We start from the raw sequence: 15720 nt of genomic DNA, 5'->3' as shown, positions 1-15720 counted from the left end.
ACCCCAATGGGCTCAGTGTTTGGGACACTTACCTGTGATGCAGAAGACACAGGTTGAAGTCTCTCACCTGCCTGATCTGGAGATGTGAGCCAGGATGGGTCATCTCCTAGGTGAGTGCTCTTACCACAAGGCTCTTTTAGGAGGAGATCATTCTTGTCTTGAAACAAAATTGCATTCTGGAAAATCCCTGAATGTTTAGAGAGAACTTTCCCACTGAAAGGTTGAACGAAGTTGGTAGATTCCCCCAAGTTTTGCTTCGGGTGGGTGTATATGTTCCAATGGGGGAAAAAACCCTAGTTCCTGAAATTGCAGGCCAACTCTGGTTGCTGTCTCTATGTAACAAGGAGGGTACTATGGTGCACATTTAAGTAAGTAAAGGGTGTTTTGCACATGTTAGCCTTGCAGATCCTAAATAGGTATCAGAGGGTGTGCTGTGGCTTCTGGTTCTTGTGCCAACCTACAGAATCTGGAAATAATTTCTGGATTTAAAGCTTGGGGGTGCTGCGTGCATCGGGAGTCTGGCTCAACTTTCAGGCCTAACAATTAGGAAAAGATAATCTCTCCCTGTAATCCAAGCATCTAATTTCAGAAGCAATCGTCCTGTACCTTCATAGTGTGGATCTCCCTGCTACCCAGGCACGCACACCCAGGGTTACTTGCTGGTGTAGAATCTCGCTTTTAAGGGCGTCTTCCTGAAATCCATTTTAAAATACGCCAGGTAAACCTTCTGGGTCTTCCTGCACTGAGATATCCGCAGCAGTGCAGGTGCTGAAAGCTCAGAGATGATCTGAGTTGTGGCCATGGGTCGCTTCGAGAAAGGGCAGCCCTCAGTTTCAAGATGACCTTTCCGACCCAGGTCCAGCTGATACTCGTAATCATTCTTAAGCAGTAAAGCCCTGCATGCTTTCCCCAGACTGCCAGAGAACAAGCCCACAATACCTTCCTCCTCCTGCAGTATGTTACATGTGAAACGGGGAGAGAGGGCGCTTTCATCCTGTGCCACCTGTGTGCTGCATGGCGCCTGTTCATAATATAGAGGCACACAGAAAACACTCGTTCTGCAGATCGCGATGAACAGCTACTGCAAGTGCTAGGTATCGTGGGCCAGATCCTCGGTAAAAGGGCTTTCTAGCACCTCCCCTGTCTCCCACCTTGAACTGCAGGCTATTTCAGCCCCTTGCACAAAGTAGAGCAACCCCAGAGAGGCTCGTGCTTGTTTCTCCTGGAATGCGCCTCCCCTCTCCAAATCCTGTTCCACTAGTTAAGGCTTGCCAGAGCAAAGAGCATCTTGTTTGGGGGCAACTCGGGGACCCATGCAGTGCTGAGGACCGTTCCACAGAGCTGGCTGTACCGGGTTTGTGCCATGCAAGCACTGAGACCTGAATGCCCATTTGGGCCGACTCCCAGTCCATTTCACTGTGCAACTGGAGCAAGGCGGACGAAGCCAGAGCTGTGCAGCTACCTCTGTTAGTGTTATCCCAGTATAAGGAAAACTTTCAGGCCCCGGCTCATGCCTTGAGCATGAGGCCTGCTATCAGGATCATTCCAAACACTCGCAGTGAAGCCTAAAGCAATAACCTAAACCCTTTGCCTTTGTTTCAGTGTAGTTACTGGCTTGAAACCCAGTTCAGGTTTACTCCAAAGCTAAGCAGTTTTTCTGGGCCTTCGTTAAGTGGGCTGATTCCATGAGCCATGTACAGGCATCAAGGGCAGGTCTCAGTTTCACAAGTTTGGGCTGGCTTTTGCTTCTGCACTTCTGAGAATGAGTGACCTTAAAGATGAGCAGTGCGGCACATCCTGGTGTGCTGCACCCAAAATAGTGACTCCTGGGAACTAGTGAAGTTTACTTTCTTTATTAGCGAATGCTTCATGAACTGTCCTGGCTTCTGTCACGTGGAGGCGGAACAGGACACGTGAGCAGCAGTGGCACGTGGGGCAGCATCGTGGCCACAATGCGTGACAGCCACTGGGCTGCTGGAACGAATGATACTGTTTTGGAAAGCCTCCCAATCCCCTCCTCTTGGGTTGGCAGCTGGGGCTGGTGCCCTGGCTTGCCCATTAGCACCCCCCCACCCTCACCCCCCCACTTTTTGTTCTGCTACTGCTTTCACAACCACCTCTTTCACACCAGGCTGGAGTGATAAAACTGTGAAATGCATCAAAGTTTTCTCTGTGGTCAGGGGACCACACTGTACATACTGGGGGGGGGGTTTAGAAATGAGACTCTGCATGTCTCCATAAGCGAGTGACACTGCAAGTGGCAGTTAATAAATGAAGCTGGGGCTAGCCCTCTGCTCGCAGGCCTGGGAATCGGAAGCTCCTGTGTTCTTGATCTCACTCTGGTGGGTTCCCTCCTTTTGGGCAAATCCCAAAGCCTTTCAGCATCCATTTCCCCATTAGTAGCAGAAGAAGCTATTTGTGTCCCAAATGAATTGTGGGATTTGGTTAATGTTTCTAAAGCACGTTTCCTGCTCCAAGACGTAGTCTTTTCACTTTGGGATCTTCCTGTAAGGGCTGGTCAGTTGGGACAGGAATGCTGTAATGCTGCATTTACTGAAAATCAGCTCAAAGCTGAGCATCAAATCTGAGCACAGCTTAGTCACAGCTGAGTCAAACCTCAGGGATGTGCACAGTCTAGACTTTGTGCCTCCGTCCCTAGAAGGACCATATCAAGCCCTAGGAGCCGAGCACTACTAAAGCGCTCGGATGCAAACTCCTAGGCATGGGTCATTGCTTTGCGCTCCTGACCCCCCTGCCCTGAGCTCCCTGGTCAGTGCTAACACTGTGCGTGGAGTGTGGTAGGGAACAAGGCGATGGTCTCGGGAGGATGCTACTGAGCAGCGTGATTTCCTGTTCGCACGAAGGGAAAATATAAGCACAGGAAAAACAAACCCCAAAGCCATTATTTCCCAAGATATGGCTGCGTGGGGCAGCAGGCAGCGCAGGAAGGGAACGGAGGACCCGTTAGCTTGAAGTAGCCCGCCACAATCTGCCAGCCAATACCACCAGGATTTCCCAACTTCCACCTCTTGCTACCAGCTGCGGGTTGTTACCTGCAGATGAGCTGCACTTTCTGAGAAGCTGTCCGTGGCCAGCCCTGTCCTGTCAGAAGCCCTGCTCCGCTACTAGGCATCAGGATAATTTATTCTTACGTCTCTCTGAGCTCTGCCGCCCTGACCGTCCATGCACTGCCTTGCCATTGCTGTGCAGCAGGATGGTCTGGGCTGGTTATTTCCCTTATGCACCCAAGTCCCCACCCCCAGACCATCTAAGGAGACACTGAGTACCCAGCATTAGCTTATAGGAAGAGAAAGCTCCCAGCCCCTTACAGCCTCTCCAGATGTGCGGAGGACAGCACAGCTAGGTACTGAGCAAACGAGACTTGACCCGGGAACTCCGCCCTCGGCAAGCAGAAGCAACGGAGCCTGTATTTGCTTTGGAGTCAGACTTGTGCACGCTTGAGACCGGGACCTGCCGCATCAGCCATGGGGCACAAATTCATGGAGAAAGTGTCTTCTTTCCTGTTTGAATACGACACCCCCAGGATGGTGCTGGTCCGGAACAAGAAGGTGGGACTCACCTTCCGGCTCATCCAGCTCGTGGTCCTCGGATACATCATTGGGTAAGGTTTTTCCAGCTCAACCCAGGGCTGGCAAGCCATTGAGCTCCATGCTCGTGGTGCCAGGTTGTGATTGGCTCAGCCGGTTGTCTGCCACTTTGGGGGGAAGAAGTAAATCTGCAGCCCTGCCAGCCTGGCGCCCCGAGAGATCTGGGGCAGGGGTGCGTTGCTAGTTTTCAGGCTCCATGGGAAACCGTAATGCACTTCCTTGTGCCTCCCCGTGGTTTCAGCTCCAGGCAGGGTTCATTTTTCTGTTCTGAACTGTTAGCCGAGCAGTTAAGTTAGCTGAGCTGTTAACTGTTAAATGTTACCACGGGCCTGGTAAAGGGTTGCTGTGTTTCTGCCCGGAGGGGCCCGCATGTCTGCGATGTATAACCCACATCCACTGCGCGCAGCCTGTCGCTTTTGCTCAGCTCCCTGGAGGAAAGGCTTTTTAGAAAATCCTCACTGCCTGATGCTGTGACTGTTTCCATTTTTTCGAAGGGGAAAAGAAGCAGCGAGGGACAGGTTTATGATCTGTGGCATGTGAACTATAGGGAGGAGGTTATCAATTTTTTCCCGGTTTCCCAGAATGGAGATAGGCCCAGCCCATGGGTTGCTGAAGAGCAATGGCATGTGGTTCCCCCGGGACAGCATGGTTTCCAAAGTCAGTGTTGTTTTACTGGTATGTGAGACTAGCCCTGAAGGCTCCTTTAGGAGCTGCTTCATAAGGGGGTAAATAAAGCAAACAAACCTAAAGCTCCTGATGCAAACTGGGGGTTTAGAGTCTCTTAGCAAAAGGGGCTAGCCCAATTGGCGTGTATTGGTTTTTCAGGGCTTTTATACATGTGCTCTGGGTGTGGGAGGGGGGTGCTTTAATTGGAGTGGGTCCGAGAGCTGCTCTAGTTAAAGCGTCTCGTGTATCGGCGTCCCCACGCTTAAAAGTGGCCACAGTGGCACTTTAGATGAAGCTTGTTGAACCAGCTTTCGATAAAGCACTCCTGCTGCCATTTTTAAGCATGGGAACGCTGACACACAGGACTGCTGGACTGCAGTAATTGCGACGCTCCAGCAGGCTCGATTAATCAAGTCTGCTCCAGCACGCTGTAATTGCAGCACGCCGCTAGTATATCAGCAGCCTCAGTGACTGCTCCTGACCCAGCCACCTTGGGCCGCTGCTAACCCCTGTTACTTTGTCCTGTGGTTTTCAAGCGCCTCTGCACGATGGGTTCAACACATCCTTTGGCTGCCAGATATAAGGCGAGCAAGCCTGGTTGCCCACCCAAACATCTCAGCAAAGGGCATGGGTGCGGCTCGGACCCAACGTAAGTCACTACAGACTCCGAAATGCCCCCCAGCCCCACACCAGCGCCTCGCTTGCTCCTCTGTCACCTCTCTCTGGCACGGGGCGAGTGGTGCAGCCCAGTCTGTGCAGCCAGGCCGTGTTGGCCTGTCTACTGCCTGGCCGCTGGGGCTCCCGTCAAGCTGCCAGAGGAACGTGGAGCCCCGAGGGAGGGCAACTACGATGGAAGGAGAGTAGCAGACCTCCGGCTCTGGTCACTACTTGCATCTCTTGGCGCCAGTGGGGATGAGTTTCAGGCCCTCCTCACTTCCTCTCCAAACGCAAGAGGTGGTGGCAGGGCTAGAGAAAGGCCTTAATTCCTTTAAAAAACTTGTTGTGAGAAGTTTCCTTAAGTGAGGGCCCCAAAGACTCCAGGGCTGTTGCAACGCGGGGCAGGAGGGTGCTGGGGTGAACAGTAACTCTTCCCCTGGCCCCTGAGGAGAGCACAGGCCCTGGCTTGTGAAACCTGTGTCTAGGACTGGCTGAGAGTTGTGGGTTCATCTTCTACCCTGACCCTCCCTTTTTTCTGACCAGCTTCATCTTCAGCTGCTGGACTGTACTGCTTGGGCGCATCCGGGCGAGCATGGACGTTTGGTTCCCCAGGGATAAGTAGCAGCGGTGCACCTTGTGCTGCCGCAACCTATCCTAAGGAAACACCCATGCCGTGCACACTTTGGTGCCAGCAAGTTGCCCCGGATGCAGTAAGGGAGGCTGGGGCCAGCACCATGCTGGCCCCAGCAGCCTTACCTGGGGTCCTGTGGGCTTTCTGGGGCTGCAGCTGTGGCGATCCTGCTGGGCAGCTTGGCTCCGCTTTTCAGCAGCACCCACTGCCCCGAGCGTGCGCGGCTCCAGTTTTTCCATGGGCTTTGCCTAGGCTACAAAAAGATGTTGCACTGTCTTGGAATAAAGTGTGATTGTTCAGGCATCCACGTATGTTGTCCTGCGACAGACCCTGAAAAGGTTCAGAGGATAAGAAGTGTTAACAGTTTGTCCCAAGACATTGCGCAGTACATCTGAGCAATTGTCCCAGAATTGCGGAAGTGGATCAACGGCAGAAAAGTGGCAGTATATTCAGCTGTTCGGTAAACCCCACTGCATGCGCCCCTGTATGTGCACCAACCCTGGGCTTTTTATGTTCTGGGACGAGCACGGGCACAACTAGTCCCAGGACATATGCAAGGTCTGTTCCTAGCCATAATTTTTCCCCACCAGTTTCAGGTCGCAACCACGTTTCTCCTTTGTGAACAAGCTTGAGGGAGCTGGGTAGTTTTACCTTTTTTGAAAGCGAGTTTGCCTGGCAAACTTCTTTTCATTAAGTGGGTAAAGCAGTTTAGTGCTTTTGAAGTAAAGCTTGTTGGGAAATTGTTGAATGCGCTGGACGTCCTGCTTGCTTCTGTGAAGAAGCAGTATTGTAGTGAAGCCAGCTGTGCTTGTGCGTAGCTGTAACGGGCCCTTTTAACAGGAGGCAAAGACAGTCTCTGGCCCCGGCTTCATTTTCAAAAGATAAGATGCCCTTCGCCGGGCCAAGGGAGGCTCTGCATTAGCTCTGAGGCTTGCGTTCTCCGCGGGCCAATCGCTAAAAGGTCGTGGTTGTATACAGTTGACTAGCACATTGTAGACAGGGAAGTGGTCTGGCCACCTGCCAAAACATGGAGGCTGGTTTACATGTTTCTAGCTTCCCCTTCCTCAGTACATTATTTTAATCTGTACACATCCTGAGATGAAAGGTTATCGCTGAACACAGTGCCGGGCACTCATTTCTGTGTGGGGCCTGTGGGTTTCCTTGGTTTTTCAGTGGTTGACAAGTTTACATGCAGAAACTGCTCCAGCTACAGGAAGACTAATGGCTCTTCTGCTAGTATTTTCCTCCCCGTGCTGCTGAGAGAAGCACTGGGTTTCTGTTTCCCAGGGTGGGTTCAGGAGGATTGGCAGTTAGCGTGCGCAGTGTGGGAAAATGATACAGTATTTGTCTTGGACTTGTTAATGCCAGGGCATGTGCTGTGTACAGAATGCATGTAAAGCGGATCTACTGTGCTGGCTAGATCCCAAAAACTTCGATGTTTATCCACAAAGTCTCTAATCTTCATTCTGAGCATCTCCAAGCTAAGGGAAGTCATAATTCACATTATGGGATCTCCCAGCTGAGGGGCCTCATTTACATGCATATAGTAAGGCAATCCTTTTCTCCCAAAGCTCTCAATTCTAGATGGGCAAAGACCCAAAGAGAAAGCAACGTCCCTTGTTTGCCACTGGGAGGTTAAGCTGGCAGCTGGGGTTAACAACAACTGCATGAGGTGACGTGCAGTTTTCTTAGGGCTGTTGCTATTCAGATCAGTGGCACGTTTAACTAGTAGGGTTGTGTGAAGCTTCGGCCCCTGATTCAATTTGGTGGCGGTTTGGCCCAATTCGGTGGCCGAATCGCCGAATCCGAATCGAATCAGAAGACCCTTTAATCTCTCTGAATCGAATCGGACGCCTCTGAATCGATTCGGAAAGCTTCGGAGATCTGGACACAGACACAGCTTTAACTGCATCCCTCTAGGAAGCAGGTGGCTCGTGAGCGCGGCCATGCTGGGGCGCATGAAGCATCCCACAGAAGCACGGGGGGCTCCCCAGCGCGCTCAGCAGCAGATCCAGAAGTGGACTGGGTCTGCTGGGGAGGAGTATTTGTCCCTTGCTGTCCCCTACCTGCTTTTCCCATGACGCGGAGTAGTTGTGCATGCAGCCTCTTGGCCACTATGGAGCTTCAATGCACCAGATCTGGCTTGGTTACCTAGCCACATGGGCAACGTTAGCCAGGGTTGAGCTCATTCATATGCACCGCTGAGCAATTGAGAGAGATACGGCAGTCCAGGTCACAGCCCTTGCTGTTGCTGGCCTCCACCCGTTCCTCCCGGCAGACATTCAGTGAATGGCTGCGGCCTGAGCCACAAAGCTGAGCTCTGGCGCTGAACTCAGAGAGGAAGAAGGGGCTTATGGTTAAGCTGTTGGATGGGAATGCAGAGACTGGGGATCACTTGGTTTGGCTGGGTTTTGCCCCTCATGGCACAGTATGGGCAATGGACACCCATCTCTCAGCTCCCTCCAGATCCGTAGGCAAAGCTCAGAGTATTTATTTAAAGATAGTTTTGCTGTCTGAGGTTTGGGTTTATTGACAAAGGTCAACACTGCGGGGCCTACACCTCGGCCCCTCCACCTCTGAGCAAGGGTGAGCCTCTAGGAGGAGAGCTGACGGCAGCCCTCCTGCCCCCTTCTCCCTTGAGCCACAGCTCTTAGGGCTTTCTACTTGCCACGTTTCCATTCATTCCTACAGACATTGGGATGCCCGTTCGTTAGGCTCTTCCCTGCCAGTCCGCCACAGACATGTGCCCTCAGAGCAGCCCTCCTCCTCTCTGGCCAACATCCATGTCCACCTGCCCTGCAGCCTCTTACCCTGAGCTGCAGTCGATCGCCCATTTGGCAGCAGCAGAGGCGGCAGCAGACCCACTCTTTGACTTTTTAGTGGTTGTCGTGGAGTGGGACCTATGAACTCCAGCAACTGGGGTTAACAACAACTGCAAGAGGGTTAACAGCAACAGCAACTCCTGCTGCTCAGTTCTCTGCAGTACCTAGGAAAGTACAAGAGGAAGAGGCGGTTTCCAGTTCCAGCCTCCATCAGCCAGAAACTGCAGTGTAGTCCTGCGTTTACACACACATTGCCTTTCTCCCCTTCCAGCTCCCCAGCCCCAGCAGGCCCCAGGCGTGAGGGTGCTGCACACTAGCTCCACAGCCTGGAGAAACCTGGCACAGACATTGTACAGCAATTCCCTCTGGCTTCTCAGCTGGTGCGTTGGCCAGGAAGGCTCGTTGCTCAAAGCACAAGTTCCCTGGGCTCTTTTAAAAAGTCCTTCCTGAGGTCCTGCCACCACAGAAGTTAAAGGGACAGCAAGATCTGGGGTTCTTGATCCTACGTGTAGAACCGTACCCCAGCAATGCTTGCAACGTTGGAAGACCTGAGCTGGGTATTTTTGTATCGTCAAGACATTTTTGCTGCCTACCTTCTGCTTCGAGGTGACATGAGATGCCTTGTGAAATGTGTCACTCCCTCTCCCAAAGCAGAGCTGAGTAGCGACAGCCCGAAGATAACTGCACAGCACACCTCATGCGGTTGTTGCCATCTAACACCCCTAAAGTTGTTGTGGTAGATACTGGCATACATGGGCTGTGTATAGACTAACCGCGAGCCGTGTGTGCACGACACTTCAAAGCGGGCTAAATGCTTTTGCACCACTTTAATGGTGTCGGTGTTTGCATGCCTCGGCGGCGTATTGCACATTAATTCCAGCCGTTGTAGGAAATTTGGTGGCATAATGCGCCTTAAATGGCTTGGGGCGCCTCTAAGGAGTTTTAGTTTCCCGCCCCTACAGCCACGGAGCAAAGCACCGGGCTCCGTGCAACTCCGCGGCTCTGCAGGCAGCCTGGCAGCAGCCCGGGACAGCAGGCTCCACCTAAGAAAAGTAGCGAACCTGATCTTCCCCCTTCCCCGACCCTGCCTGCCTGCCTGAGATGTGCAGGGGCCCAGTGCTTCCCTCCGCAGCACCTGCCCGCCTGAGCCGGGCGCCTGCGGGCGGGTGCTGCCTGGGGAGGGGGCCGCCACTGCCGCGGACAGAAGCGCCTGCCCCCACTGCAGCCCAGGGACTGCTCTGCCTGCCAGCAGCTCGCCCTCCACTCCCCACGGCCAGAGAAGCAGGTAAGTCAGCAGGGTGCGTGCCCGACACGGGGATTTAATCAGCCCTAAACTGAAGCAGTGTTTTTTAAAACCCACCACTTCAGTTTAGGGCCCCCATTTCGTCTGCACGTGCCCATGGTTACTAAAGCTGCTGTTGCTTTATTACTTGTTCCCACAAATCTGGCAGGGATAGCTGTAGAAGTGTTGCCACTGTGGGATTAGCCCCTTCCCATTAATGGTGGGCAAAGTATTTCAGCCTTGCTTGCTGTGGTAAGCTGTGGATGCTTCGGAAATGAACAGGCTTCTCTGGGTATCAGGAACATGACTTCTCTCTTTAAACGCATTTTTAAAAATGCAATAGGGAGCACGCTATCTCCTAGTAGGGTTATGAAAAATGATAGGATTGCTACAAGCTGTCCCAGCCACTGGGATTTCTGGGTTGGAAACCACGAGCCCCTGCTACCTGGACCACAAGACCTAGCTGTATTAGTCAGAGCCTGCAGCAGACTCGTTAGCCTCTCCACATGGCCTAGCCACCAGGAGAGAGAGACAGCACCACGCAGAGAGGGCATGGATTTTGCTTCTCGGGGTTGGATTTGGTCTGGCAACCGAGAGGCTTTCTGTACTCTGTCGCCTGAGCTCTCGTGCACTTCTTCTCTCAGCAGGAGAAGTCAGGCATGACCTTCACACGCTATTAACGCGGCATGTCCCGTGCAGCTTTCCACATCTGGGTAACGAAAGGCACTGGCAAAGCTTGCAATTGATACATCTGCCACCTCTGCCCGTATGCTGAGCTCCACCAGCGGAGCTCATCTTGCGTGCCAGGGCCAGCGGGCTCGATGCCCACATTCTGGAAGGGATGAAAACCAGAGCTCTCCTTTTTTAGTCTGGCAGCCTCCTATGCGGACCATGCCACACAGTCTCTTGGATTTCGACCCAAAATGGTCACTTGGCCTTGTTTATAGTCTCCCTGAGTCACAGTTAATTAAAAAGCAGTTTATTCGCATGGTGGGCTAATTTGCGTCAAAATCTGCCCATGTTGAGGGTATTAGCAGCCATATGAATGCGGTGAACCACCCACAAAGTAATCTGTGCCTGCATGTGAGCACCAAGCCACAGCACAGACTGTTGCCAGATGTTACTGCCAACCAACTTGCCAGCTGTCAGTCAGGACCAGAGGTTGGCTAATCATTAATCTGATTGACACAAGCCGTAACCTACACTCTGGGGTGAGAGGGTGTTTCAACCATTAAGCATTACTCTGATATAAATTCAGTTGATCCATATCCTTGGCCTTGAGGTCAAGCTTAGATGAGCAGCCAGGAAACCCAATTCGTTCCTCCCCTGCTCCCCACCCTCCTCGCTGCTAGCCAGAGGTGAAACAAGTAGCCTGTTGTGGCTCATCTCTGCAAATCCTGCTGAGTTTCACTTAGAGAGCAAAGCAAGGGTCTTTGGGTAAATCCGATATCTTTTATTAGACTAAATCAAATAGTTGGAAAAATTCTTCTTAGCAAGCTTTTGGGCACAAACACCCTTTATCAGGCTGAGGAAGTTGGTCTGTGCTCTTCCTGGATGGAGTGGCAAAGCAGCCAGAGGCCAGCACATATACAATGAAGCCAGTGAGTTAAAATGTACATTTTACCCAAAGAGTCTTGCCGCCTATGTCCTTAGACCAACACAACTACAACCTCCTATACCCCCGAAACGTAGAGAGCCAGGTTTTTTTAGTTTGAAGGAACTGAAGGAAGGATGAAACCTTTGAGGAACTCCAGAGACAATGACTTATTAATCTAAGGTGGGGTAGAGTCAACATGTGGTTAGAGAAGAGCCTGAGACTTGCAGGACTTGGGCTTCTGTTCCTCACTCGGACACTGGCTGCTTTTGATTTTCCGGTCTTGAATTTATTGTCTATGAAGGGGGGGTGGGGAGTGATGTTTTCACCCTTTGTGAGAGTTCAAACAGGCCTCATAAGTCGCTCTGGTGAAACATTTTGAGAACTTTCCATGAAAGAGGGGAGACCATAAGACTTTTGGGGTGAGATGATGATCTCCTTGGCCCCTCTTACAAGCCTCCCATTGGAATCAAGGGAGCTCATCTTGCAAGATCAGTTTAGGAAGCAGCTTGGTCATAGTCCTTTCCCTATCTACCTATCACTCCTTTTCTCAAGAATATCAAAATGATTTACCACCATGGCTGGATTAAGCCTCACAAGACCCCTTTGAAGTAGGTACGTATTATCCTCATTCTGCGTAGGGGGGGAATTGACTCCTGTGGACATAAAGGTTCGCATTTACTTTAAGTTTCAGCACCTCAGCTCTTGAGTGTTCAACTTTGGAAGCCTGGGCCTGCATTTCAGGGGTGCTGGGCCTGTTGACCTGGAGCTATGAATGGTCAGCTCCTCGGAAAGCTGGGTATTACGTTTCGAGAACAGGAGACCCAAAGCTGAGCCCCTTTTGACAAGCCGGACTTACCTGAATACACAGCAGAGCTAAGGCCAAACCCAGATCTCCAAACACGTTGTTGTTTTGAGCACTGCACCGTGATATATTCTTGCGGCAGTATCTCCACTTTTTCTCATTCAAATGGAGCCCGTTCTTACGTCTGCACCGTCCAGGTAACTGCCCAGCTGGCAGATGCTCAACTATGAGTCGAAGGGATGTGATGCACAGTGACTCATATGTATTGCTTTGTTTGCCTAGGTGGGTTTTCCTGTACGAGAAGGGTTATCAGTCCCAGGATGGCATCGTCAGCTCAGTGTCAGTGAAGCTCAAAGGTTTAGCTCTCACTAATGTAAGCGGGATGGGCCCACTCATCTGGGATGTGGCCGACTATGTTTTTCCACCTCAGGTAAGGAAGAGGGAGGGTTTTTATTCTACTTTGTCAGCACTTTGCAGAGGGGAGGGAGCTAACAAATGGCCCCCTAACTCCACAGCCTCGCCCTTGAAAGCAGCTTGTCTTCAGTGTCTAAAAGAACGATACTTCTGTGTCCCCCGAGGGCCTGACTTTTGACGGCGCTGAGCTTCAGGAACTTCCTCTTCAAGCCCATAGGAAATGGAAGTGCTCAGCACTGATGAAAAATAGGCTTCAGCACAAAGTGAACTGCAACTCTCATCATGAGCGAGCAGTAATTGAGAAGTTTAAGTGGGCCATTGAACCCACAAGTGTTTCGGCGCACTGGATAAATGTTAGGAAAGATCTTTCTTCCCCTTCTCCATGTCCCTCCCCTTCCCCGTCTTCTCTACTTCTGTTTAACTCTCTCCCTCCTGCTGTTCAGAGGTGTTTTGTGGTCAGGCCCAAACCTCCCCCTTACGCTAGCAGGGCCCTTCAAAACTCTGCTTCTGAGAGCTGGGAATCCCTTGGCTGCGCTCCAGGACGAGCGATCCAAACAGCTGACGCGGCCATAGAGGGGCGAAGCTCCCCACGCCGGCCCAAACGGGAGGTATCCCAGATCATTGCAGCTAGTTACCAGAGGCCTCGGCCTCCGTATCTGGTTAGGTGACGCTTGGTTTCTATCTAGGGTGACGCGGCTGGATTCCTGGTTAGCTGGTGAGAAGTCCTGGGCCGGAGCCCGGCGGGTCGGTGGACGGCACGGTGCGCCAGGCGCCACTGCGGCTATGCAGGAGCGACGTGGGCAGGCATACGGCCGCGCTAAGATGCTGCCTCCGAGGTCGCCACCTTCCTCGCTCCCACGCAGTGGTAGTGGCGCCTGCTTGCTCACCCGCTTGCTGCGCCACACTGCTCCTCCTCCTCCTCGCTCGACTCTGCTCTGGGACTTTTGGCCGACCCGCCAGGCCTGGCCTGTGCAATCCAGGACTGTCCTGGCCAAACGGGGACGTAGAGGCGCCCTATTGCTCTCTCTTCCTGGTGCTGCTCCCCATGGCAGCAGCTCTCCTGTCCGTGAGAGAGACTGCTTTCCTCTGACTAGCAACCACATCAAAGCCTCCATCTAGAGTAGGAGGGGTAAAGACCAGTCTGAATAGAGGAGGAAGGCATCTCTAGGTGTCTAGCCTAGGCACCTTCTGGCCTACAGTTAAATGGGAGGTTGGTACCTGACCCTCTGCCCAGTCACGGGAAGAAATCCTTGAAAATGTCTTCACCTTTGATCTTGCCATCTTCTTCTTTGTAGGGGGACAGTTCTTTCGTGGTGATGACTAACTTCATTATCACACCTGGACAGAAACAAGACACATGCCCCGAGGTAAGTAAGACCACTTCGTGTTTGCTCCCATCCCACCCATGACTCGTTTCCTTTAATTTTACGTTTACGCCAAATCGGTGACAAAATCCAGGGAACTGTCCCTCCTCTCCGTCCTCCAGCGCTTGTCTGCCTGGGTGCTTTCACCTTGAGCTGACGGCTTTCTCCAAGGTGAAGGAGGAGCACTCAAGTTAGCTCAGCGTGTTAGTTGTTGGTGCAGTCATCGGTGGCGATCGAGGGTTATTTCAAGGTATGGCTGTTCTCAGTTAAGCTAAGCTAGCTGGAGAGATGCTAACGCGTCTTGATAAACCACGTTGCCAGAGTACGGCAGTGCTTGTCTGCACGTGCAGTCAGGACATTTTTTTGTAAAGAAAATTTGAAGTTGATTAGTTATATTGTGTCAGACCCCTGTGTGGACAGCCTAACGGCTTACTCAAAATTAAACTGGCTTTCATTCAGTTTTGCTTCCTTTCCTTCCAAGCTGAGTTAAGCTAAGCAGAATTAAGGCTGTTTCACAGTGGTTTAACTAATCCACTTTGAGTTCATGCTCTTACTTACTGAAGATTAAGTTCCCTGCGTGTCCCCATGTGGACAAGCCCTTAGTCTAAAGACAACCGGAGTTCCCTGCTGGGCAGCTTGAGGACAGCTTTCCCATGGAGGGAGTATGCAGGGCGACATCGCTCCCCATCTGAACCACCGAGATATATCTGCTTTCTTTCTCAAAACAGCTGCCACATGCGGGACGTTGCCGTTCTGACAGTGACTGCCCCGAAGGGGAGTACAAACGTAAGGGACAAGGTAAGATTGTGAGCCTCAGCCCAGGTCATGCCCCCAAAATCCAACAGACATGGGTGATTATGCCCTTTGTATAAATTGGGAACCAAGCCACTAATTGATTAAATGATCTGTGCTTGAGAGTCTCTGTCACAGGAGCCTTTGACAAGGCTGCGACTTGAACCCAAATCCCTTCAGCCATGTCTAAGGGCCTCAGATGTGAGCTTGATGACAAGCACATCTATTTGATGGACATTCCTCTGCTATAATGGTGAGTATGAACTCTCACCTCTTTCCTTCAGGTATCATGACTGGGAAGTGCATAGATTTCAACAGTACCGTCAAGACCTGTGAGATATTTGGCTGGTGCCCTTTAGAAGTAGACGATGATGTTCCTGAGTAAGGAATTATTTCACACATCATTCCAATTTCCCAGCTTGCATGAAAGGGGTGTTGCCGCTACTGGTATAAAGTTAGGCTTTGCCCAGGCATAAGACCAGTCACTAATGACTGCTGTTTCTGGCTAAACTTTGGTGTTTTTTCTGACTCTGAACAGACCAAATTTTGACCCTGCTGCATAGTGATCTAGCTTAGGGTGGCCAACCTGCAGCATAAGTGTCACAAGCAACCTCTGTGCAATGGCACTCAGCAGACGGGGAGGGGACAGGCAGCAGAGGTATCCCAGGGGACAGGGCAGGGAGCAGAAAACAGAGCATCGTACCAGGCCGGAAGCACAAGGCAGGAAACAGAAAGCAGTAGATCAAATGAGGGAAAGGGATCAGAGTGGCATTCGGAGAGGGCACAGAACAAATTTGGGGCACACTTGCCAAAAAGCTCGGCCCTAACTCATCTAACTACAGCGTTGCAGGGGAGTAAATAAATCCTTGGTGGAGGGCGATAGAGGCAGGTCCCCTTCTGCAGAAGGAGTTGCTCCCGCCCCGCCCCAACTATTCTGTCTGTCTAGCCGTCTCTCTGTCCATCTATCTCGATAACTAGGAAATTCTCTGTAGTGTTTTGTGGATGACATCAGATGCCTCAGATTGTCTCCGGTCCTCGTAGCTCACAGTCTTCCTTTTTGGATTCACGCATCTTGGCAATTTAGA

At 51.7% G+C, this 15720-nt stretch overlaps 1 protein-coding gene across 1 annotated transcript; it reads left to right on the top strand.

The window, feature by feature from the left end:
* The first annotated feature begins 3318 nt into the window (after positions 1-3318).
* On the top strand, positions 3319-15292 carry LOC109317027 (P2X purinoceptor 1-like). The gene is made up of 5 exons (XM_019545447.1): positions 3319-3622; positions 12348-12495; positions 13775-13846; positions 14572-14641; positions 14920-15292. The coding sequence occupies exons 1-5, from the start codon at positions 3486-3488 to the stop codon at positions 15018-15020; spliced, it is 528 nt and encodes a 175-aa protein (XP_019400992.1). The 5' UTR covers positions 3319-3485; the 3' UTR covers positions 15021-15292.
* The last annotated feature ends 428 nt before the right edge of the window (positions 15293-15720 follow it).

This window comes from Crocodylus porosus, unplaced genomic scaffold (assembly GCF_001723895.1).
Source record: "Crocodylus porosus isolate Cpor-Errol unplaced genomic scaffold, CroPor_comp1, whole genome shotgun sequence".
Classification (NCBI taxonomy): Eukaryota; Metazoa; Chordata; order Crocodylia; family Crocodylidae; genus Crocodylus; species Crocodylus porosus.
Note: the sequence above shows the minus strand (reverse complement) of the source record. Positions and strands in the feature narration are given on the sequence as shown.

Bases quoted from the DNA above. Each gene is read 5' to 3' on its own strand.
- LOC109317027 (XM_019545447.1), top strand. From the start codon at position 3,486: ATGGGGCACAAATTCATGGAGAAAGTGTCTTCTTTCCTGTTTGAATAC. The intron at 12,496-13,774 runs GTAAGGAAGAGG...TCTTCTTTGTAG, and splicing joins ACTATGTTTTTCCACCTCAG to GGGGACAGTTCTTTCGTGGT. The intron at 13,847-14,571 runs GTAAGTAAGACC...TTCTCAAAACAG, and splicing joins AACAAGACACATGCCCCGAG to CTGCCACATGCGGGACGTTG.